This window comes from Hipposideros armiger, unplaced genomic scaffold, assembly GCF_001890085.2.
Source record: "Hipposideros armiger isolate ML-2016 unplaced genomic scaffold, ASM189008v1 scaffold_466, whole genome shotgun sequence".
Classification (NCBI taxonomy): domain Eukaryota; kingdom Metazoa; phylum Chordata; class Mammalia; order Chiroptera; family Hipposideridae; genus Hipposideros; species Hipposideros armiger.
The window spans coordinates 1112769-1138077 of record NW_017731816.1 but is presented as its reverse complement, the minus strand read 5'-3'; the positions used below and the strand labels follow the sequence as shown (position 1 = coordinate 1138077).

The 25309-nt window shown below is 52.6% G+C and overlaps 1 protein-coding gene across 5 annotated transcripts; it reads right to left on the bottom strand.

The window, feature by feature from the left end:
* Positions 1 to 369: 369 nt before the first annotated feature.
* On the bottom strand, positions 370 to 13657 carry DPF1 (double PHD fingers 1). Of its 5 annotated transcripts, none has more exons than XM_019666225.1 (12): positions 13504 to 13656; positions 7491 to 7651; positions 7298 to 7405; positions 5813 to 5940; positions 5463 to 5552; positions 5000 to 5078; positions 4669 to 4800; positions 3693 to 3743; positions 3482 to 3601; positions 2328 to 2440; positions 1665 to 1746; positions 370 to 1518 (listed from the first exon to the last, which is right to left on the bottom strand). In XM_019666225.1, exons 1-12 carry the CDS (start codon positions 13644 to 13646, stop codon positions 1448 to 1450), a joined length of 1278 nt encoding a protein of 425 aa, XP_019521770.1. In that variant the 5' UTR covers positions 13647 to 13656; the 3' UTR covers positions 370 to 1447. The 5 variants fall into 5 exon arrangements, with proteins under 5 accessions (XP_019521770.1, XP_019521771.1, XP_019521774.1 ...); XM_019666226.1 differs by lacking the exon at positions 13504 to 13656 and adding an exon at positions 9019 to 9149; XM_019666229.1 differs by lacking the exon at positions 13504 to 13656 and adding an exon at positions 7779 to 7880.
* Positions 13658 to 25309: the final 11652 nt, after the last annotated feature.

Below are 25309 nucleotides of genomic sequence, written 5' to 3'. Positions count from 1 at the left end.
CCCCGCCCCCTACCCCAGCTTGGGAGGGACTGGCTGTCTTCATCTTTCCATCCCTTCCCTTCCCTTCCCCCAGCCCCCAGCTCCCCGCCTCCCTCCTCTCGGCTTTCCGCTGCAGCTGCAGCAGTCCGTTGCCAGGGCAACCACAGCTGGCTGGGCGGGAGCCCCCTCCACCCCATCCCCCCTCTTCTTTCTGCCAAGGCAGGGAGGAGGTGGGACAAAGCCCGAGAAAGGCGGGGTGCAGGGGGGAGATGGAGAGAGATGGAGGCAGGGACTGGCTCCAGCTGTTAACCTCAGTTGCTTCTCCCCCAACGGGGCCCCATCTCCCCTTCTTGGTGACGCCCCAAACCAGCCTGGAAAAGGAGGCAGTCGTGGCAGAGGGGTCAGGCCCAGTTTAATACACAGAACAAGTTAATTCACAGCAGAGGCAGGCAATAAAGGAGACTCGTTTACAAGGGGGGGGGGCACGCCTGGATTGGGGAGAGCCCCCCAAACCACCACCTCACCCACTTGTAGTCTCAATTTCCCTTTTTTTTTTTTAACCCGAACAACAAACACACACAACCACAAGAAACAACCACGCCCCCTCGCTACCCCCAAAATGGCCAGCGAGGCGGGCAGGGGGCAGCCCGGCCTGGCCGGTGGGGATCAGGGCAGAGGGAGGAGGAAAAGCTAGTCCGGTGCAGTCTGTGCTTCTCATCCCAGCAGGCGCTGGGCAGGGGCCCGCCCGCCCCACCGGTGGCAGTGGCGGCAACAACGCCTGAGGCCATGGCAGGCACGGAGTGGGCAGGGTGGGGCTCTCAGGGAGGGGTCAGGAATAGAGTTCAAAACCATGGTTCACATCATGCAGTATCCACGGTGGGCACCAGGAGGGGGCGAGGGGTGGACACCACACCCACCTGCCCTGGGCACAAGGGGGGAATGGTGCCCGCCTGGGGTAGGGAGGTGGGACAGCTGCAGCTCCAGAAACTGGGGGAAGGGGCTGCCAGGCAGGAAGCTGGCACAGACTGGTGCCCAGTGGATGTGCTCAGCGATGCCCCTCCACCCAGCCAGGCCTTATAGGACTCTTTGTATATATTAATTTCTTTTTTTTTTTAACTTTTTGACTTTTTCTTTAGAAAAAGGCTGGGTCCGTGCCCCGGGCTGGTATCCACCACCCCTCGTGCCCGCCCAGAGGCGGGGTATGGCTTTGAGGGGAGCAGAAGCCCCTGGTGCCCATTTGCCAAGGGATAGGGAAGGAGAGAGGAAGGGAGTGGGGCCCTACTGGGCCCACCAACCCACAGGGCAAACATTCCACTTGCGCAGAGGTTAGGAGGTGGCCCAGCCCCCTCTCAGGCTCCCCCTCTCCACCTCCCACTGTGGGGCATTAAGGATGGGGAGAGAGTAGAGGAGCTCTGAGAGGCAGGTGGGCAAGCACCACCCTAGAGGTCCAGGTGAGCCAGAGCCAGGCCTAGGTGAGGGTGATGTAGGCAGAGGCCTTCTCTTTCAGGTGCCGAAGACAGAGGTGACAACTCCAGCTCCCTGTGGGGGCGGCCAGAGTATAAGGAGTTAGGCCCAGGTCCAGGAGGGCTGCCCAACCCCTCCCGTCCAGAGGACAAGATCTTCACCAGCAGAAAGACAACTTTCCAGCCCACCCACCCCCAGGTCATGCCCACCTCTTCTCTCACCTTCCGGGGGCTCCGCCATGGGAGGGCTCAGACAGTACATGTGGTAACCCCGATCGCAGTCATCACAGAACAGCAGCTGGTCCTGGGGGGTGAGACCCGCCCAGCTGGCACCCTGGGGGCACGGGCACCAGAAACCGGGGTGGGGGGCTGGGGCAGGGGCTAGTCAAAGGGGCTGGGGGAGGTGGGCCCTTCCGCAAGAAATGGCTCCCAGTGATCTTTGCACTGGAATCTTTGCAAAACCTTGCCTGGCCGAGCAAAACACCCCTGAGGCCTGTTAGTTTGCAATTTGTAGTTTGGGTTTTGTAAGATTTTGTGGGACACTTAAAATGACGCTGAGACTGTCTAATGCCAGCCCTGGAAGCAATGAATGTGGGTTCAGGTCCCAGCTGTACTATTTCCCTAGCTGGCTGACCTTGGGCAAGTCATTTCCCCTCTCTGTGAAGTGGGAACACGAGCACCTACCTCAGAGGGTGGTTGGGAGGAGTCAGAGAGATGAAGAGTATTAAGTGCCGGGCTCAATGAATGGCCACTAACAATAATAATAATACAGGTTACTAGTGGTCACCGGGGGCTCCAGGGAAAGGCTTTAGGCCCAGCTGGCAAAGGTGGAGGCGCCAGAGGGGGAGGCCGCCTGGGTCATGTCCCGGGGCAGGGGGCACTCACGTCGTTCTCCGAGGTGCCACACAGGCTGCAGGACTTGCACTCAATGCACTGCCAGCGGTAGGTCCGCACAGCCGCAGTCATGTTCACCGTGAACTGTAAACACGAGGGGTGTCCTGGGGGCCAAGGGGCAGGGATGTGATTAGGGGTCATCATGCCCTGGTGACTCCTGACCCCTGGGGAAGAAATGGCTCACCCTCACCCTGGCTTATAAGGCTGATGAGCTTCTGTGACCCACAGCCTCACCCTACCTTGTCACAGTGCCCAGCGACCTACTGCAAGCAACACTGCCGTGGCCACCAGTCTCCTACCCAGCCACCATGGCAACCACACTCTGCTCCCCAGAACACCATGGCAACCGCATTCCATTACCCACAGTACCGAGACAACCACTTTCTACCACCCACAACACTGGGCAGACACATTCTGTTAACCACTGTACAGAGCTAACCACATAACGTGGCAACCACGTTCTCCCAGCCACGATGCCTGGGAGAACAGGCATCCACAGCGGGGGGGTCCCCACATCCTGGTTCCCTGCAACCCAAACCCATTACACAGGATGCCCCAGCAACCAAACTGTTAATAGCAATACTGTGCAATTCCTCTCCGCCAGTCACCCCTCTTCCCCAGTGCCACAACTACATTCCACTACACCCAATTGCCATGACAACCATATTACGCTATCCATAATACCATGACAACCACAGTTCATTACCCACTGGGCTGAGGCAACCACGGGCTATTACCCACAAGTCCACCATGAGAAACCACATCTATTAACCACAACTCCATGGCAAGCGCCCTCTGTTTATCCACAGTACTCAGGCAGTGGCAATCCATTACTCACTATCACAGCCCCACTCCCCACAATGCCTTGGCAACCAGCTTTCATTACTCCCCACCATGATAAGCACATGTCACCACCACAGTGTCAAGACAACCACATCCCATTATTCCCAGAGCCTATCTGACCCCACTCAGTTTCCCATCATCTTCAGCAGTTGAGTCAGCCTCCCTACCCACTATGGTTCTCAGTGCCCCCCGGGATGCGCTGGGTCCCCCCAGTCCTCACTCCTCTGCCTCCCATCCTCAAGATCTGGACTCCTGAGGTCTTTTCCACCCCAACCCCCAGAAACCTCAGGTGGGAGTGTCACCTGATCGCCCACAGTCAGCACAGGAGATGAGGTCCTCAGGACACCCCGTCTTTTTGGAGCCACCCAGGCAGAAGTCACAGTAGCCGTTGGGGATGACAGTGCCGTCAGGCGCCTTCTTGGCTAAAAGACAGCAGGCAGGGGTTGGCGTGGACAGGCAGGGGCACCCCGTCAAGGCTGCTGAAGGAGTAGGGGCAGAGGGAGGCGTCCCTACCTGTGTGTTTCCTCTGTGCCTCGGGGACCCAGGCCAATTCTTTGTAAAACTCTGGGGGTGGGGGGACAGAGAGAGGGGCTCTCACCATAGGCAAGGCTCCACCCCGCCCCCAGCCTCAGCCCCAGGGGTAGACCCCTTGGTCCGGACTTGGGGGAGGTGGGGAGAGAGAATAGCTATTCTGAGCTGTGGCCAGTAGCAAGAGAGAGTTGGGGTGGCCCAAATACTTCTCATCAGGAGCCACCATCTCTTTGAGGACAAGTGACATGTCCTCTTTATCAAGTAAAAACTTGGCAAATACAGCTTTAGGAAGAGTCCCCTGCTCATACACACTTCTACCAGACAGCCACCCCCAACTAGATAAAAATTGGGCAGTGACCACTGGCCCAGATCTTCAGAGAAATTCCTGAACACAGAGGTGCCTGGGAGTGCAGTGGGGACAGAATAAAGACACTGCCCTCTCCCACCAAGGGATGGGTGGGAAGATGGTTTCTCCACTGGCAGAGCCTCCCTCCAAGCCCTCCCCCATCCCTCAGCTGTCAGAGTTGGCATGGGATTGGCATGGGCAGATGCCAAGGGCTCCCAGGCCACAGACCCTGCCCCTTGGCCAAAGCTTAGCAGAGAAGCGAGAAAGGGAGGCAGGGAGGGAGAGGAGTCATCTATCACTCCCATCCCCAAGCTCTAATTGAAACAATAAATCAGACCCAGAAATATTACGCCTGGGCCTGGAGCAAGGGATAGATAGAGAGAGGGAGAGGGAGAGGGAGAGGGAGATGGGGGGAGAGAGAGAGAGAGAGAGAGAGAGAGAGAGAGATGGTTGGTTGCCATGGCAACCCAGAACCAGCATCCCCATAGTCGGTGGGGGGAGGGGACCGCTGAGCTGGAGATATTCCAGAAATGTCTCATGTGCCCCCTCCCTCCCAGGCTCCTCAGCCCCCATTCCCAGGGCCTCACCACCCCAAGCTGCCTGCCTGCTCACGTTTATGGTTGTTTTTCCGGTGGAAGGGCAGGGCGTGGCGCTCGGCGTTCTCTTCCCCCTCCTCCTCAGCCAGGTGGGTGTGGGTGTAGTGATAGCTGAGCCCAGGCCGGTTCTTATACCGTTTCCCACAGACTGGAGAGCAGAGTGAGCAGGGGGGCCAGTCAGCCCTCCCAGCCCATGCCGCCTCCACCCTGGCCTCCAGGATCATACCTCCCCCTCTGCCAGAGGCCTAAGCATCCCCCCCACCAGGGTCTGGAACAGGAGGGGGGGCAGGAGAGGACAAGTCTCTGGGCCCCACTCTCTCTCTTTCCCCCTCTTCAGAAGGACTCACTATCACAGACATACGGCTTGTCTCGATCCTCCAGGGAAGCGGTGTCCTGGCGTTTCCGGAGACCTCCGATGCCATATGCCTGGGGGAAGAGTCAGGAGTGAAGGGCCAAGAAGGGAGGGAACTGAAAGAGGTTTCATCATTTGGGCCTGAAAGTCAAATCACAGCTCTCCACTTCTTAGCTGTGGACCTTGAGTAACTCCCTTAACCTCTCTGAGGTTCAGTTTCCCATGTATCTGTAGCACAGGTATGAGGATAGTTCTAACCACCCCCGTACATTCTCTGGTTTGCAGATGGTTTCATACAGCTAAGCCTCTAGTCTCCTCGTCTGTGAAATGGGCATAATATTCCCTCCCCACCATTCAGGCTGTTCTGAGAGTTAAATGAGGTCAAACTGGGGAAGGTGTGACCTCTGTGCCTGCTCAGTAAATGGGATCTGCATTGAGGGGAGGGGTCATGGGGATACCTTTCCTTTGGCCCTGTTTTTCCTCCTGGGAATGTCATCCTCCAAGTCTTCCACCTCAAGATCATGTGGAAACTCCAGCAGCTGCTGTTTCTAGGGACCAGGAGAAGGGACATTGGAGTCAAGAAAATGGGGGTCACTGTTCTGCTTTTGGGGAGTTCTGAGCAGAGCTGGAGATTGGGGGTAGTAAGGCAAGTCAGGAGGTCTTCCAAAGAGATGAGGCATGGGGGGGATGGAGACTTAGGATGCCCAAAGACCCTAGGGAGCCAGGGGTGGTTTCAGAGCAGGAATGGGATGTGCCGGGCAGGAGACAGGAGTGAGAGGGCAGCTGGGGCCCCTGGAAGTGGTCCTACCTGGCAGTCCATAATGGCCTCCTCCTCCTTCAGCTCAATCTTCTTCTCCCCTGTCTCAGCACACAGGAGAGCCTCAAGGACCGGCCCTTCCGGGAGGCCACCCTCCTTCTTCAGGGGTGCCTCACAGTCTGGGGACAAGGCCATGGGGGGGGTCAAGCGGGGAAGTTGTCCCTGGAGGACCCCTCCAACTGCCCAGGTGAGCGAGCCATGTTATTTGCAGGAGGCAAGAGGCTTTCCCAGTCTCAACCAGCAACAGACTCAAAGATGCAACCACATGTACTGGGAAAGACGCTCAGACCCTGGGGAAGACACAGCCAGACTCTCAGATCCTCTCAGATACACTCAGGAGGAGGTGCAGCCAGACCCTAGATACATGGAGGCTACCCCAGCCAGACCCTCACTTATACTTGGACGAATATGGAAAGCTGCATACAGTCAAACAGGATACACATGAACATACACAGGGGAGATATAGACAGATCATCTGAGATAGTCAGACAAAGGAAGAGATACCCAGGCACTCAGACACATGGAGGAGACACATGTAGACCCTTGGATACTCCTAGAGATGCTCAGAAAGAGACTGTTAGGCCATCAGACAGAGCCATACCCACATGGGGAAGACACAGCCAGACCCTACCATACCCTGGACACACATGGGGGAGATAGACATAACTAGAGAAAATCACTCCGATGGATACACAGGGAAGCAATCAGACACACCTAGGAAGACACAGTCAGGTAGACATTCTAATACACCTGGACCTACACAGAACCTTGGATACACCTGGACAGGGGAAGAGAAACAGCCAGGGACTCTGATAGCACTGGACACATTCAAGAAGTTCATAAGGTCAGACACTCTGGTGGACCAACACACATGAGCAGAAATACACAGACGCTAAGAGAAGAGAGCCTCCCAGACATTCAAAGCATCTGGGCGCTCAACAGAAGAGGCAGCTGGACACCGAGATATACCCAGACACACTCAGGAACAGCCAGATACCCTGACAGACCAGACACACACGAGAAAATAAACCTTCTAAGACACTTGGAAACACCTAGATACACTCTAGTACAATGGCAAGAGTTACACTCAGACACTCCAACACATCCAGACACTCTCAGTCACCCAAAGGAAGAAACAGAGCCAGACACTCTGATACATCCCAGCTCACGAGGGAAGAGATACAATACAAAGACCGGATACACCTAGACACACATAGTAGACACCAGTCCGCTCTCAAATACACCTGGGCCCACGCGGGAGAAGATACCTTCCCAAACTCAGTCACTCAGGGAAGACTGGAGAATCTCTGGACTATACCCAGGCACACACCAAGGAGACACACAGCCAGCCACTCAGACACCCTCTAGGAGGGAGATAAGACGAATGCTCAGACACACACTGGCCTCACCACACACACACACAGTGTGCTGGGGACACACATGGAGGCTACCCCAGGCACAGGCAGCTCCACCCACCAATCTTGTACTCGCAGGGCCGCAGTCTGGGGTCCTCCAGAATGTTGAGTCTCCGTTTCTTTCTCCAACAGCGGGCGGGGTATGTGTAGATCTGTCCTGGAGCCAAACCTGGAGTGAGCAGGGCGGTGAGAAGGGCAGTAAGAACGGCTGCCACGCCGCCGCCCCGCCCCGCCCCCGCCCTCCTGGCCGGTACCTGGCCCGCGGTGGGTCTTCTCCATCCAGATGTAGCAGTTGTTCTGGGCTACGCCGGTCTGCGAGTCGAGGAAGGGCAGGCGCAGGCTGCGCTCGGCGCACAGGCGCGCGTTGTAGCTGCGGCAGTGCTCGATGGCCTCGCGGTAGAAGTCCTCGCCTAGGCTGCGAGGGGCGATGAGGGGCGGTGAGCGGCGGGCGGCTGTCAGCAAGGGCAGGCGCGCCAGGTCGCCCAGTACCCCTCCCCCGGCTCACCCATCCGGAATGGGTGAGCCGACTCTTCCCACCTCACCTGTCCCTTCTGGTCGCTCCTGGCTCCTGGACCCAGGAACCCCCCACCTGAGACTCAAGTAAACCAACGAATAGACATACACAATATAGAAACAAACAAAAACACAGTGGGACCTATCTATGTATGCACATATCCAAACACACAACACAAATCACACATAGTCACACAGGATTCACACACAAAGAGAGACATATCCCAAGACTCACAAAGGAGAAACAGACAAATCTCACATATGTGCACACACACATATCTACTGAAAAACACAAATATCCCGTCACACAGTGTAGAAACAGACAGATCACACATATATCCATGTACACACATCCCATATCCAAAGACACACAACATAAACAAATCACCCACACAAAGACACACAATATGCAAACATCACACCACACACACACATCCAAACACACATACACAAATGTTAAAAGAAATGTTAAAACAAACTACCCACATGTACTTACACACATATCCAAAGACACAACACAAACAAATCACACACACACACACACACACACACACACACACACTACAAAGAAATCACAGATTCACACAGGATACACACATTCACAAAGATACACAATATAGAAGCCAACATCTAAAATAACACATATTCAAACACACAAAGACACACAGATATACAACATAAAAACAGACAAATCCACCCATATTCACCCAAAAATTTACACACATAGATGCATACCTACATATCCAAAGACACAGAACACAAATGATGCACAGTTTCAAAGGGCATGTACACACACTCAAAGACCCAGATACCAAATACCTAGTGTAGAATAAAAGAAATGAAACACATCTCCATACATATATCCAGAAAAACCAGAAAACAAACTAGTGACACACACTCCACATCCTAAGACAAAGGTAGTGTGGGCTTCACTCAAGTTTACCAAGGTCCCCGCACCCCACCCGCCCACCCCCTCGACATTTCACTCTCTCCCCAACCCGGGGAGTCTCAGGGCGGGACATGACCCCTGCCTCGAAGAGGAACCGAAGAGGACTCTGAGTTCCCCATACCCTCCGCTCCTCCAGGATCAGCGCATCGGACCCCGTTCTTGTCAGAGACCCATAGTCACACACTCGCACCCCCGCGCAGCCGGGCCCACGGTGACAGCCCCCCAGACACCCATCGGCCCCACCCCCAGCTGCCACACACACACACGCCCGCGCAGACCCGCCTGCGTGCCCTCCCCCGCCTGCCGCCTGCCCGCAGCACCTCAGGGGGCCGGGGATGACCGTGGCCATCTTGCTCCCCGGGTCCTGCCCCCAGCAGGTCCCCGCCGGGTCGGTCCTCCCAGCGCTCGGGCGGGCGCGGAGGCCGCCCATCCATTCATTCCCGGGGGGCGGGAGCAAGGGGGCCACAGCCAATCACGGTGGCTGGGCGGGCCCGCCCGGGCCATTCTGGGAGTCGTAGTCCAGGCCTGGGAGACCGCGGGACCCCGCGGGTAAGAGGGTGCAGAGGTGGGGCCCGGCAGCATGCACAGTCAGTCACAGACGCTCACTCATACACTCTCTGGTCTCACAGGCGTACACGCACATCTGGACTCGCACACCCACACAGCAGTTTACACACACATTCACATGTATACTCACTGCTGCCCACTCAAGCACACTCCACTCCCACACCTCACACACTCACATACACACACACTTCAGGGCCAGGAGACTCGGAGTCATCTTACAGATGCCTACACAAATGTCCCACCAACATCCCCACATTCGTGTAGACACCAGGCTCACTAACACCACCCCCTCTCCACCCTCCAGTCCCTCCTAGCTCCAGAGAACCCTATCCTGTCGCACTCTCACAGAGACCCTGCCCGCCCTACTCAACTCTTTCGCAGGCCTGACAGCAGCAGTGCTAATTAGGAGCTGTAGCCATATACCTCTAGGTTCAAATCCTGGCTCTGCCACTTAGTGGCCATGTGACCTTGGGCAAATAATTTAACCTTTCTGGGCCTTGGTTTTCTCATCTGCGAAATGAGGGTGGTGCTTCATTGGATGTTGTGAGGATTATATGATACAAGTAAAGTGTTTTAAAAGGTACCTGGCAGGTAGTAGGTGCTTAATAAATTCATTCATCCCACAAAGAGGATCTGATATGTACTAAGATGTAAAATGGTGATATTGTTACCATTAAAAAAGAATAATGCCGGGCCGGCCGAGTGGCGCGATGGTTAAGAACTGGCTTGGGACACCAGAGGGCCCCGGTTCGGATCCCACATATGAGGGCCAGTGACACTGCCCTCCACAGCTAAGATGCTGAGCAACAGCTCGACCTGGAGCTGGGCTGCCGTGAGTCGCCAGCGACGGCGTAGGCTGCAGCCCCTGTGGCAGTGGGTTGCCATGGGCTACCATGTGTAGCCAGCAGCCACTGTGCCAGCCGTCCAGAAGCCGGCGACTGATCTGCTTCGGCCGGGAAGAGCACAATGATGGTGCCAACTTGGGCCAGTGAGGCAGCGTCCTCCACAACTAGACTGAAGAACAAAACGACAGCAACTTGTCTGTTCCCCTTCCCCCAATTCCCCAGCACTGTTCCCATCCCCCCAATTCCCCAATTAAAAAAAAATTCAAAAAAAAAAAAAGAAGAAGAATGCCTGGCACATAGTAAATTCCCAATAAATATTTGTTGAATGAATGAATAAATATACTGAACACCCACCACGTGCTGGGCACAGTTCTAAATGCTTTACAGGGATTAATGACCCTCTAGGGTGATGTCATTATTACCCCCCATTTTCCAGTTGAGGTCTCTGAGGACACAGGGAGGTGAAGTTGCATGCCCCTCAGCCTTTCCCACCAGGATGTTTGAAGGTGTGACAGGGAGGGATTCACTCCCCCAGATGTCTATCCCCAAGTGAGCCTTACCACCTTCTCTCTCCCACTGTCATCCACACTGACTCTACCCTAAGTGCTCCCCAGAGAGTGAGCTGATTCACCTGGTTACCCACTCTTGTTCAGTCTCCATGCACACACCCACAGCCCTCTTAGTCCAAACTTTGTGTTCCAGTTTGAGCCTGGCATAGATGAAAACACCTACAAACGTCCTGTCCACCAGGGGGCTCTCCAGCAGACAAGAGGCATACCAGCCTAACTTAACCCCTTTTGTTATTTGATGCCCTCACTTAGCCCTGGTGAGAGAACCCCTCAGGCCTCTCATACCCATAGTCATTTCTACACACACAAACCTCTAGTCTTAGACCCCTTCAACAAACTCTCCCCATCTCCCTCCCAGGTAAGGCCTTGAGGGAGGGATCTCTGCTTCACATCTGGCCCAAAGGAGGTGGTAAGGGGAGTAAGTCAGGGATTCTGGCAGCCCCATGTTCACTATGGCCTCCAGGCCCCTATAGCAGCCACTCCATAAGTCATCCACAGTAAGCCCTGCCCCTGACTTGTCAGTTCAGCTCAGAATGTGCCCTCACCACCTTCCTCTCTCACCTGCCACCACCACCCTCAGATTTCTCAACACACTCTAACACTAGCTCCCTACATCTCTAGCCTCAGAAACCCTGGCTCACTCCTACCCCACCCCCAAACTCTCACATCAATTTGGGACCTGAGCGTAGACACTCCACCACCTCCTGGAGGCCCTTGTCCACTAGCACAATTTGACCGCCAGACCCAGGCTGCACTTAGAGAGGAGTCTCCCTCCCTTTCCCTACCCCCACCACCTTCACTGACCCCTCTCCCACACTTGAACTCCCCTTTCTCTCCCCTGCCCAAACAATCCTATCCCCGCCCCCGCAATGCCCTATGGGAAACTGGTCCACAAATGAAATCAGTATTGACACTACTACTAATAATCACTACATTTAGTCAGGGTCAGGCTCTGTACTAAATGCTCTACAAAGATCAAAAAGCCCCATGAGGTAATAAGAACTGTTATGATGCCCCAATTCACAAACGGCAACACTGAAGTGGGGGGGCGGGGCGGCGGAATTCATGGCTCAAGCTGGGGTTTGAATGTAGGCAGGCAGAATTCCTGAGGGCTGCACCCTCCAGCCTCCCACTCCCAAGGGGAATAAACTTGCACATCCTTTCAGGAGCTCGTCTCTATCCTCACCTCTATAGAACCCTCAGAAAGTGAGAGCAAAGAAGGGTGCTGGCACTTCCACCCCAGTGATGACTCTGGCCTCCAGGTCCCTGCAATGGGTTGTTCCACACCTCCTCCTAGGCCAGGGTCAGAGTGAGGAGGCCTGGATGCCTATAGATCCACCAACTGGCACAGGAACCCAGTCCCGGCCAGCTGGAGGGCACGGCGTCCTCATAGGGGAGACATCTGTCTGTGAGTACGACTTAGAATGAGAGGGAGGCAGAAAAGTGTCTCCATCACACACCGTCTCACACTGACCCCAGCCCCACACCGGCTCTCCAAGTCCTCTTTTGCTCACTGCAAAGCCACCCTCCTCTCCCAACTTCTCCCCACCAGAAACCAGAAGCAACCGGGAGCCTTAGGTCCAGACATCGGACACAGACCGTGGGGTGGGGGGTGCTTCCGTGTCCCTCCCGTCTCCTCACTCCCCAGCACAGGTTGCTCAAGGTCAAGGCGGCAGGCGCACGGGGTGGGGAGAAAGGTGGGGGAGGTCTCCTGGCCCCTTTGTGCGGCGCCGCGGGCTCTTGCCCCTGGTCTCCTCCCTCAAGCCGGGAAGAAGGGGGAAGGGAGTGCGCGCTCGCCAGCCGGGCAGGGAGGGCGGGAGCGGCCGCGCGCCTGTCACTCTGAGCCCGCTGTCACCGCCTGGGGAAGGGGGGTGGGGAGCGCTGGGACCTGGGTGTCCGGGATCCCGACAAGGGAAGAAGGGAGAGGGAGAGAGAGAGAGAGAGAGAGAGAGAGAGAGAGAGAGAGAGAGAGAGAGAGAGAGAGAGAGAGAGATGGAGAAAGTGAGGATGTCAAAGAGAGGAGAGAGATGGGAGGGCGCTCGGCACGAACCCAGGCGTCCGGGTTCCCAGACACGGCCCAGGGAGGAAGCTAACGCACGGAGGAAGGAACGCGAACAGGGAGAGAGGGAATCCCCGGAGACTGAGGGCACTCCCAGCACCCTCTCCCGAGGCATCTGGTACCCAAAGGGATGAGAGATGCTCGAGTTAGATAGGTATGGGGGGGGGGATTCCACAGTCTAAGCTGACAGGGGGCATTGGCGCTTCTAGGACTGAAGACCCGGGGAGGAAAAAGAGACAACAGGGATCTAACCAGGAACCCCCGACGTCTCAACTCCCACCCTGCGACCGCGTGGACCGAGGTCCCGGGAAAAAAGAGGCAGGGAAGAGGAAAGAAAGGTGCTTTAATGTGGGAGGGAAAGGTGGTGGAGACCCTGGAGACTGAGGACTGGACTTAGGCGTGCGTACTCCCAGCCTCATGCCGGGGAAGGCCCGGCGCCCCGAGAGACACGGAGCAGGAGAGATGGAGGAGGAGGAGAGGGAAGCCCCTACCCCCACTCTGGGTGGGGAACCGGCCTCCGCCACCCCGCAACCCGCACCACATTCCTTCACTGACAGCGACAAAGACGAGGCGCCCCCGCGACCCTAGAAGGGCTCCCGCCCCCAACCCTACGGGGCGACAGGGGGTGGCAGGCCCCCTAGGGGTGAGGGGGCACGCTGGGGAGGGGGACATTCAACTACCATCAGCGCAGTGCATCCCCTTCCCCAGCAAGGGCGGGGGGATGGGCGGGGCGGATGGAGGGACGTGGACGACGGGGACACTCACGACTTGAGTGGGTTCTGAATGGCGGTGGCCATGGCCCGCTCGACTGGGCCACCTCCGGCCCGGGGCGCCGCTGCCGCCGCGCGCGGGCCCAGCCCGGCCTGCGCCGCCCGCTCGGCCGCCCAGCGCGCTACGATTTCATTCATTCTTAGGGCTGCGGCGCGAGCGGAGCGGGGCGGGCCGGGGGCGGGGCTGGGCCAATCCCCGCGCCTCCCGGCGCACGACGGGACCTGGAGTCTAGGGGCGCGCGGCGGCGCCCGAGGGCTCCCCTGTCCGGACTACAGGTCCCAGGGGGCGTCGGGAGTACCGCGCGCCCATTGGCTGCTGGGGATACAGGGAGGGGACACAGGGAAGGGTTGGGCTCGTCCGAGAGCATCCTTCTCCCCTCCCTAGGGTGCTCCATTTCCAGCTTCGGCTCTCCAACATCCAGGCACCGCGGGCGCGGGAGCAAGCGTTCCCTGGCTTCTGGGTCTTCCCAGGGTATGTGGATAACCCCAGGCACTGCCGTGGATTCTTGCCTATGCTTGTCTTGGTGCTTCTTTGGTGAACAAGGACAGGGTTAATCAATGTCTTTGTTCATTTATTAAGTGTCTGCTATGTGCCAGTCACTTTTCTAGGCACTGGGAATATAGCAGTGACCAAACAGACAAAGTCGCTGCCCTCAAGGAGCTGACCTTCTAGTAAAGAAAGACAAATGATAAACAATAAAATAAATAGTTAAGATCATTTTAGAGAGTAATAAGTGCTAGAAAGGGGTAGCTTCTCTGAGGAGGTGACATTTGAGCTGAGACCTGAGAAATTGCCAGCCATGCAATATAAGGGGAAGGGGAACAAACTTGGCATGTACAACAATCAGTATGAAAGCTAGTGTAACCGGAGCAGAGTGACAGGATGGTGAGGAGACAAGTTTGGGGAGAGAGCAAGGACCCAGATCATGTAGGGCCTTGTAGGGCATTATAAAAAAAGGGATTTGTTCTAAGTGCAATCAATCATCCTTGACGCCCCCCTTCTTTTTTATACACACACACTAAGCCCATCAGCAAATCCTGTTATCTCTACATTCACAAAATAAATCCAGGACCCACACGCGCTTTTCCTCTTCACAGCCTCCTGCCCACTGTCTTCTCCCACCTGGACAGCCCATGTTCATTCTCTCCATGGCAGCCAGAGTAGGCTATCTAAAACATATGGCATTGGGGCCAGCCGAGTGGCGCGTTGGTTAAGAGTTGGCTTAGGAGTGCGAGCTCTGAGCAGCAGGCCCCCGGTTCGGATCCCACATGAGGGCCAGTGACACTGCACCCTCTACACCTAAGATGGTGAACAACAGCTCGACCTGGAGCTGGGCTGCCGTGAGTCGCCAGCGATGGCATAGGCTGCAATGAAGCTGCAGTGGGCTGCCATAAGCTACTGTGAGTGGCTGGCAGCCAGCGTGAGCGGCCGGCAGCCTGGGTGAGCTGCCAAGAGCCGCCATGAGCGGCAGGTGATCAATCTGCCTCACCCAGGAAGAGCGCAATGATAATACCAACATGGGCCGGTGAAGTGACGTCCTCCACAACTAGACTGAAGAATAAAAGAACAGCAACTTGTCTGTTCCCCTTGCCTGATTCCCCAACACTGTTTCCCTCCCCCAATTCCCCAATAAAAAAATAATAAAAATTTCAAAAAATTAAACATATGGCATCATACTGCTCTCTGGGCTTGAACCCTCCAGTGGCTTCTTTCACAATTAGGATAAAATGCAAAGCCCTCACTATGACTTCAAGGCCCTACTGGATCCCCTCCCAAACCACCTTCACATTCCTGACCTCATCTCCCTCCTTCTTTCCCTTGGCTAACTTTGCTCTAGCCACACTGCTCTCCTCTCTGTTCCTGGAACATTCCAGTTCTGCTTCAGCCACAGGAACTTTGCACTTGCTGTCCCCTCTGCTAGAATGCTCCTCCCCTAAATACACGCGTGGCTCCCTTCCTAGGTTTCTAATTAAACGTTACCTCCTCAGGAGATTTTTAGCTCCTCAGCTAAAATAGCATCCCCCATAACTCTCTGTCCTCTGAAATGTTTTATTTTTCTTCCAATGCTTATTATAGTTTGTCATCGTGTTATAGACCCATTTATAATAGTTATTTAATTTATTGTCTGTCTCCACCCATTAGAATATCAGCTCTATGAGAGTAGGGACTATTGCTCCATCCACTACTTACTCCCCAGTGCCTAGAACAGAGCCTGAAAAAGAGCAGGTGTTCAGTAATTGTTTGTTAAATAAATAAGTCATTATGTTCTGTGTCTCTTCCCACTGTTGAGATCTGAGACAAGCAACCAACAGGGAGAGAGTAAGGTGAGTTCCAAGCTGTGCCCTCCCACACACAGACACTTGGACAAACTGAAGGGGGAGGGTATAGGGTTATATTAAGGAAACCTTCCCATCAGAGGGTCTGGAGCTAAAAGGCAAAGAGAAGGGCGAGGTTAACAAGCACATCCACTGGTTTCTGAAGTATTATGGTCTCTAGCCCTGTGTTGACATGCTGCGGACACAGCAGTGATGTGTCTGATGGCTGTGCCCTAGGCTCTGCCTTAAGCTCACAATACAGCAGGATGACAGACCCATCACCATACGACAACAGCTAAGATTGGGGTAAGCCAAGGCAGAGGGGTCATGGCGGGGACAGGGAAGTGCAGGGGGCTGTGGGAGCCCAGAGGACTGACCCAGGCTGGGGGCCAGGGAGGGGCTTCTTGGAGGAGATTTCAGAGGAACCTTTACAAGTCCTGACCCCCTGACCCCTCCATACACAGGGCAAGTCCCTGTTCTGACCTCTTAGGGCCCTAATACCTGTCATCCAAATGATCTTCCTGTCATCCAAATAGTGATCCTGACGTCCCAACCTTTGGTCACCTCTAATCCTGGAACCCAAGGATTTGGCCACCAGGGGGCACTGTGGCCCCAGCCTTTGTCCGGCACAGGCGGTTCCTGAATCCTCAGACCCAGGAAAGACATAGTTTGGACCATGGAGCCAGCCACTGGAGACATTGGTCCCCCCACTCTGAGCCTCGGACCCTGCTCAAGACTTCCTCCCCTCAAGAGTTTCTGTGGAATCGCTAGGAAGCCTTCTATCCCCAAGGGGGCCTACCTTGGATCTCTGAGGGAGACATTATTACTAATTCCCTTCCCATGCCTCTGTCTTCCCCAGTCATCTTCAGAGGATGCAGCCCTCCCCTAAACTGCCTTTGGGATTTTCAGACATGACCTTCAGAAGTCTCCTGCCCAGATGGGGATACTGAGGCACAGAGGAGGTGAAGCTGGGGCTACACAATACCAGAGCAACGACAATAATGATTGATAATAACAATACATAAGGTCCCATTGATTTAGCTCTTCCTGTGCATCAGGACCTGTACTGAGCTTTTTACAGGTTTTACATCACTGAATAAAACAGATCATGCTTAGGAAACACTTGTCACCTCAACATCAAATACGGGAACTGAGATTCAGAGGGAGAATACCCTGGGCAAGAGTCCCCACCCATCAGGGCAGGGAGAGCTGGAATTTGAGTGGAGGTCTGACTCAGAAGCTAACACCTCAACACTTCCTCCCAGTGCTGCTCTGAGGGGGACAAGGTGCTGACTTCCTGTGTCAGGACGCTGCCTACCGCCCCCACACACACCCCAGTCCTAGGTATTCAGGGTCTCCTAAGGCAGATTCCAGATTCTGTCAATAACAAGTCCCCAAGTCCACAAAGGCCTGAGAATCACTCGGTTAGTGTCTGGGGATAAACACAGAAAGAAGAAACAAAATGCAGTTGAAGGAGCCGTCCTCAGGCTCTGGGGTGGGGTGAGGTGGGGGTAGCGGGTTGCATCAGAGGCCATAGAGCCAGTGGTGAGATGTGGGCTCACAGGCCGACCTCCTGTGCGCCCCATGGCTCTGCTGGAACTTTCTGAACCTTTCTGGGACTTCAGTGTTCTCACCTGTTAAGTGGGAGTAATAGTTCCAACCTCATAGCTTCATGGTGAAGATGCTGAGGCTCCATGTAAAGCACTTAGAACAGTGCCTGGCACATTTTAGCACACAGTAAATATTATCTGTGTCCCAAATTTCTGTGGCTGAGGGTTTTACATACATCATCTCAACAACCCAATAGGATGGGCATTATTGTCATCCCCAGAGAGGTGCAGTCTACGGTTGGAGTTCAAAAATAAATGGAGAAGCCTGGACTTGAACTCAGCTGTGCTGCCCTGATGGGGTGGGTATGACAGGAATCTTGGTCACTGATCACTCTGACCTCCACCAGACACTGAGTGAACCGCACACACTCCTGCGGCCCTCACAACAGTCCTGAGCCAGGGCTTAGGTGAGACCACGGCTGCGGGGCTGTTAAAACTGGGGGAAGGAGTGGGTTTCATTCTGAGGGTTAGGGGAAGCCAATGGAAGGTTTTAAGCTTGATCTCATTCTGTTTTAGAAACAGTCCCGTGGCTACAAGTGTGAGCCAGAGCGTGGGGGCAAGGCGGGAGCAGGGGGACCTGGGAGACAGCTGCGACAGCTCAGGTCGGAAGATGAGGCCAGGGTTTCAAATTTTTCGTAGCAAAAATGTTGTAAAAGAGAGTGTTCCAGCTATAAAAAAAAAAAAAGAAAGAAAGAAAAGAAAGTGGGCCGGCCAAGTGGCACGTTGGTTAAGAGTTGACATGGGACGCCAGCTCTGAGCAGCAGGACACCAGTTCTGATCCCACATGAGTGCCAGTGATGCTGCGCCCTCTACAGCTAAGATGGTGAACAACAGCTCAACCTGGAGCTGGGCTGCCATGAGTGGCCGGTGAAGGGGTAGGCTGCAGCCCCTGCTGCAGTGGGCTGCCGTGAGCTACCGTGAGTGGCTGGCAGCCAGTGTGAGCTGCTGTGAGCCACTCATGAGCAGCCGTCCAATGGCCGCCAAGTGACTGCCTCACCCAGGAAGAGCGCAATGATCACAATACCAACATGGGCCAGTGAAGCGGTGTCCTCCACAACTAGACTGAAGAACAAAAGGACAGCAACTTGTCTGTTCCCCTCCCCCAATTCCCCAAAATAATCTTTAAAATAAATAAATAAATAAAATAAAATAGCACAAAACATCTTACAGTTCTGGACTGGAGGTCAGAAGCCTGAAATTGGTCTTATGGAGCTAAACTCAGGGTGTCAGCAGAGCTGTGTTCCTTCTGGAGTCTGTAGCGTATTCACAATTTCTGGGGTTTAGGATATGGACATTGTGGGGGCCATTTTTCTGTCTGCCGCACTATCCTATTGAAAATTGTAATCTTCCCCGTTCTCGCACTTCCAATCTCTTTACTCTGTTTAATTTTTTTCTCTTTTTTTACCTCTGTTTAATTTTTTCCATAATCCTTATCACCTTCTAACATATTATATAATTTGCTTATTGATGGTACTGTTTATTATCTGTTTTGCCCTGCTAGAATGTAAGCTCCTGATATAGCCTGGCACCTGGAACCGTGCCAGACTCATAATACGTGCTCAAAATGATCCGTGAATGAATGAATGGGTTACTCTTCAGAAGCCTGAACCATGACCCACTCCCATCTGCAGTGCATGGGGGTGGAGGATGGGGGTGGGGAGCCTATTTCCCTATGCCTAGGCCAGTCATTTATCCAGTTCACTCACCATGTCTTACCAAGGACTACGTGCATGCTTACCAGTCTGTTCTGTTGGTCAATGCCACTACTACTCTTGCCAACACTTGTTATTATCCAGCTTTCTAATTTTTGCCTGATCAGTAAATGTTAAATGATATCTCATTGTTGTTTTAATTTGCAACTTTCAAATTACTATTGATTTCAAGCATTTCCATAATGTTCCAGTAAGTGGTTTGGACTTCCTGTCCTCTCAAGGGTCTGTTCCTGGCCATTTGTATTTTTCTACCAGAGTTGTTGTCTTGTAGTGTTGATTTGCAGGAGCTACTTGTAGTTTCTGAGTTTCAATCACTCATCTATTTCTCACTCTGTCCATTAAATATTAACTTCGGGCCGGCCGAGTGGTGCATTGGTTAAGAGCTGGCTTGGGACACCAGAGGGCCCCGGTTCGGATCCCACATACGAGGGCCAGTGACACTGCCCTCCACAGCTAAGATGCTGGACAACAGCTCAACCTGGAGCTGGGCTGCAGAGAGGCAACGGTGACAGCGTAGGCTGCAGCCTCTGCTGCAGTGGGTTGCCATGAGCCACCGTGTGTAGCCAGAAGCCAGTGTGAGCGGCCAGCAGCCGCCGTGAGCGGCCGTCCAGAAGCCAGCGACTGATCTGCCTCGCCCAGGAAGAGTGCCATGATGGTGCCAACTTGGGCCAGTGAAGCAACATCCTCCACAACTAGACTGAAGAACAAAAGGACAGCAACTTGTTTGTTCCCCTTCCCCCAATTCCCCAGCACTGTTCCCATCCCCCAAGTCCCCAATAAAAATCTTTAAATATATATATATATATATATATATTAACTTGGTCTATGCTGTCTTTCTTAAACAGAAACTCTTAATTTTGACATGACCAAATTTAACAAATGTTTTCACCATAGAGTTCACACTTTTGAAGTTTTGTTTGAGAAGTCTTCCCCCACCAAAAATTACTGTTTTTGTTACCACTGGCTGTGTAACACACTGTGCTAAATATAGTGGTGTAAAACAGCGACCATTTATTACACATATCTCTCATGGTTTTAGTCGTGACTGGGCTCAGCTGAGCAGTTCTCACTTGAGGTATCTCAGGACATTGCAGCCAGATATTGTCTAGGCCTGGGAGTCATCTCACTCACTCACTCACTCACTCACTCACGTGTCTGGCAGTTGATGTTGGCTGTTGGCCAGAATGCAAAGCCTTTCCATGTCCGTTGGACTTCCTCACAACATGGAGGCTGGACTCCAAGAGCAAGCATGCCAAGAGAACCAAGCCGAAGGCTTTTATGACCTACCCTCAGAAGTTAAGGTTATGGACTGAATATGGTGTCCCACCCTCAAATTCATATGTTGAAGTCCTATCCCCTAATGTAATGGTATTTGGAGATGGGGCTTTAAGAGATAACCAGGGTTAAATGAGGTCATAAGGACAGGAACCTGGTCTGATGGGATTGGTGTCCTCATAAGAGCTATCAGAGAGCTTGGTCTCTTTCTTTCTTTCTTTCTTTCTTTCTTTCTTTCTTTCTTTCTTTCTTTCTTTCTTTCTTTTTCTTTCTTTTTTTCTTTTTTTAGCAAGAGAAAACCAAATTTAATACATACATATTTATGGGAACCCCACATACACACACATGCACAAGAGGTTCCAAGCTTGGTCTCTTTCTGACATGTGAGGACACAGTAAGAAGGCAGCAGTCTACAAGCTAGGAAGAGAGTCTTCACCAGAACTCAACCATGCTGGCGTCTTAATCTCAGATTTTTCAACATCTACAACTGTGAGAAAATTTATTTCTGTTGTTTAAACCACCCAGTCTGTTATTTTTCTATGGCAGTCTAAGACAGTCACTCAGTGCCACTTCCATCACATTTTATGTGTTAGAAGCAAGTCACTGAGGCTGGTCTATGTTCAATATAAGGGGAAAAGAACACTACCTTTGATGGGAAGCATAGCAAAGAATTTGTGGACATGTTATGATGTTCTTCTCCTCCCATTTCTTTTATCAACTCCATAGTTTTATTCTTTACATTTAGGTCTATATTTCATTTGGAGTCTACCTTTGTACGTGGTATGAGGTAAGGCTCTAATTTTTTTCTCTATATGGTGAGTCAGTTTTCCCAAAGCCACAAAGAACAATGCACCCTTCCCCCCATGAAATGGAGTGTCACCGCTATGACTTTGTTATGTCCCTATACATGCGTGGGTCTGTGTGTCAGTCTGTTCTGTCTCTTTGGTGTACTCATCTGTTCTTGCACCAATACCACACCATTCTTATTACCATGGCTTTGCAGTCCATCTTCATATTTGATTAGGTAAGTGTTCCCCTCTTTCCTTTTTAATGTCGACTTCGCTATTTGTACACCTTTATTCCTCCATACAAATTTCAGAATATGTTTATTAAGTAGCTAAAAATATCCATCTGGAATTTTTATTGAGATTACTTTGAATTTGTTGGCTAATTTGGAGAGAACTGACATGTGGATAATATTAAGCTATTCTAGTCAAGGACATGAATGGTGTCTTTTTTTTCAGATTATCTTCGATATTCTTTATTGGCATTTTAATATTTTTCCATCGAGGGCTTATGCATCTTCAATTAAGTTGTTTTTGTTGCTATTGAAAGCTGCAATTTAAAAAAAATTATGTTTTAATTGATTATTACAGTGTTGATGAATGATATTGATTTTTGTAGGTTGATCTTATATCAACTATGACATTCCCTTTGCTAAGAGCCTTTCTGCCCTCTTTATTATAAGGGCGAGAAGTATTTCTAAAACATTTTAGCCAGTTGTGAATACCAGTCATATCATCCATTAATGCAGGCGCATTTCTCAGATTTATCATTCTAATTAGCACAGCCACTGGTGTTGATCAGAGATAAAGATGGGTGAGTGCTTTCTAGCAGTTTCTTCGGAGGCTGCTCTTTTAATGCAATGCCAGCTGACCACCCTTGAAGTAACTGACTATTAGGGTGTAGTTGTAAAATCAACTCGTATAGCCACGAGGGGGCGCCGAGGCACCACTGCTACCCGAGGAGGATAACTGTGCGCAGAGGCTGGCCACCAGGGGGCACTGTTATTGGGCAAGCACCTACTGTGTGCCAGGCGCTGTTCCAGATATGAATTAGGAATACAGGCATGCTCAAGGCAAGCGAAGAGCTAATATTCTGAAGGTGCGGGAGTGTAGGCAGACGATGAAATGACAGATGATTTCAGGGTGTAATAAATTCTATGGAGAAAATAAATCAGGGTGACAAGATAGTGACTGAGTGTGGTTCCTTACATAAAGGGCTTAAGGACAGCTCTCTGAGGTTACATCTAAATGAGATACGGGACTCTGGGAGAAGAATGCTCTGAGCAGAGGAAAGGTGTATGTGGGTCCTGGAGCGGGAAGAGCCTGATGAAGTGGTGAGTGCAGGCCGGGGACAGAGGGGAGAGGGACAAAGGCAGAGCGGCGATGGGGCGGAGCATGGAGGGGAGGACTTTGTCTTCTGTTCTGAGGCCAAGGGAAGCCTGTGGAGGGTTGTCATATGAAAGACCCCCGAGATAGGTTGTTAGTGAAAAAAGCAAGGTTAAGGCAGTGTTCTTAATGTCTGCCTGTGTGCAGTGGATAAATAGAATATAGAGTCAGCATGTTTGTATTTGCATAAAGAAATATTGGAACAATACCAAGAAAATGATAAAAATGGTGACCTTTGGAGGAAAGAGAAGAGGGAACAGGATGGATGGAGGCTAAGGTGAGAGAGAAAAAGTGTCATCTGGCCACTGAGTGGGAAACACACCACAGACCCTCGGAGGCAGGGAGCCCCGGCGTCAAAGGCAAGTGTGACAACAATGAGAGGGTGGCAGGTCAGGTACCTGGGTCTTTTAGGGCTTATCCATGTCACAGGACCTGTGAGTTGGTGTTTCCAAGGGACATCTTGCTGGCCAGGGATAGTGGCTGTAGGAGCTAATGGTCCAGCTTAGGGGTCGGCAAACTTTTGAGATGGAAGAGCCAATCCTGTCCCTCGCAACAATTAAAAAATTATTCGAGAGCCATAAAACAAATGAAATCACCATTATATGAATAATATCCTTTAAACATTTTATAAGTGAAAGTATGATAATTTTATTTTCATTTTCAATTTTACTTCAGAGCCACATGTACGTACCCAAAGAGCTGCACATGGCTCGTGAGCCGCAGTTTGCCGAACCCTGGTCCAGCTCCTCCTCTCTACAGTAAGGTTGATAACAATGCTTATTATGTGCCTGGCACTAGTCTATAGTCTGGGCACTTAAATCTCTCTACCCTGGGAGGTAGGGACTATTATAATCATCTTCATTTTACAGACATGGAAACTGAGGCACAGAAAGGTTAAGTGACCTGTTCAAGATCACATAGCTAGGAAGTAGGACAGATGGCATTTGAATGTAGGCAGTAACCCCAGAGTCCATGCTGCTTCCCAATCCTTTTGTTGTAGCCTTGTTCTGAGTTCAGCTGTATTGCCCTTCAGATAGGCTATCTCAGAGGGCTGTGAGGAGTCACTGACACCTTCGTATGAATTAGTCAACCTCTTCCTACCACAGGAGAATAGCAATCATCACTATGTTTATAAGGGCACTGTAGTGTAGGGGTTAATTAGTAGCGCTCTGGAGTCATAATGCCTAGAATTGAAGCCCAGCGCCACTTCCCAGCTATGTGACTTTGGACAAGTGACATCACTCATCTGGGCCTGTTTCCTCATCTGTGAAGCCATTTTCCTGATGAGGAAACCGAGAGTTCCAACACATGGCACACCCAGGACACTGGAACCTCAGTTTTGAGCGCGTACCGCCTCCACAAAGATGAGGAACCAAAAACAGGTTCTGTAAGAGGGAAGTTCAGAGTTCCTGAGGCCCAATGGGGTGTCGCGGGAGACGGATCCAGGTGCTCGCGTGACAGGCGGCTGGATACCTGGTTTCCATTCTCTAACATTTGTGTGGGGCGAAAGGGGCACTGAAGCTTGAGGCCTGTCTGTGCAGGGAGAACAAGGCCACCGGAAGGGTTGGACAGCACAGGCACTCCTGTGTGCTGCTCTTCCTGTCAGATGGGAGTTCACACCCCTGGGATGGGTGCCTGATCCTGGCTGGGCTGCTGGGTGACCCAGAGTGGGAATTGGGGCGGGGGCCACAACTTCCATCAACAGAGGCAAGATGGGAGATGTGCTTTGTCCTGAGGGGAGGACACCCCTGCTCTGGCCCTGCCCATCCCAGCCCCACCCTATCTCCTGACTGTACACAGCTGGGACCACTGGTACAACTAGACTGCTGTTAAAATACTGAACTACTCCCAGCTTTTGGTAAATAGCCACTACCCACTTCTGATGCCCTGGCCCCTGCCCTAGGTCCCTTCAGGCGGCTCCATACCCCAGCCCAAAGGCTTCCCTGGGGGCTTGCCCATCCTGATTGGTGGATGGTCCTGACAATATTTGGTATCTCCCCTGGCTCAGCCTCAATGCCAATCCCTTCACCTACAGGTTCAGAGTCCTCAGATATGAATAGCCATTTCACATAAACTCCTATGTATCCTTCAAAGCCCTGCCTCAATGTCACTTTCTTCAGGAAGCCCTCCTAAATTTGTTCACCACTCCAAGAGTGAATGGCTCCTCCCACTCCCTGGGCTCCCAAGTCTCTTGGACCATTCAGCACACTTTGTTCTAATCTTCTGTGCACAGGCCCTTCTCCCCAACCAGTGTGTGAGCACCCTGATGCCAGGAACCACCTTCTGCTCATCTTTGTGGCCTCAATACCAATGGTCATGCCAAGCACACAATAAGTGCGCAATAATGTTGATGGAGTGTATGAATAGTTGGTCCACACACAATGTGTTGTGATATCGGGCATATTCGGTCCTGTGCGTCTTCTGTGGCCCAAGGACCACAGGCCGTCATTCCTATCATTGCTGAGTGCCACCGTATACTGGGACCCTGCTAGCTGGGACTAGGCCAAGGCTGGGGGGAGGTGAGGACAGGATGTGAGTCCCTGGGGTGCAAGGTCAGCAGGGCCTGTTCTCATGCTCTCTGGCTGAGAAAGTGATTCTCCATCTGTCTGGGCCAGCTGCGGGTGCTGGGACACATGGAGGTGCAGCAGGAGAGAGGGAGGTTTGGGGACATGGAGCTCGGGGAAGCCCAGAGTAACCAGGGAGAGGAAAAACAGGCA

Coding starts and splice junctions, on each gene's coding strand:
- DPF1 (XM_019666225.1), bottom strand. CDS start 13,646: ATGAATGAAATCGTAGCGCGCTGGGCGGCCGAGCGGGCGGCGCAGGCC. Junction 5,553..5,812: donor AGGCCATTATGGACTGCCAG/GTAGGACCACTT, acceptor CCTGGTCCCTAG/AAACAGCAGCTGCTGGAGTT. Junction 3,602..3,692: donor GGCACAGAGGAAACACACAG/GTAGGGACGCCT, acceptor GCTGTCTTTTAG/CCAAGAAGGCGCCTGACGGC.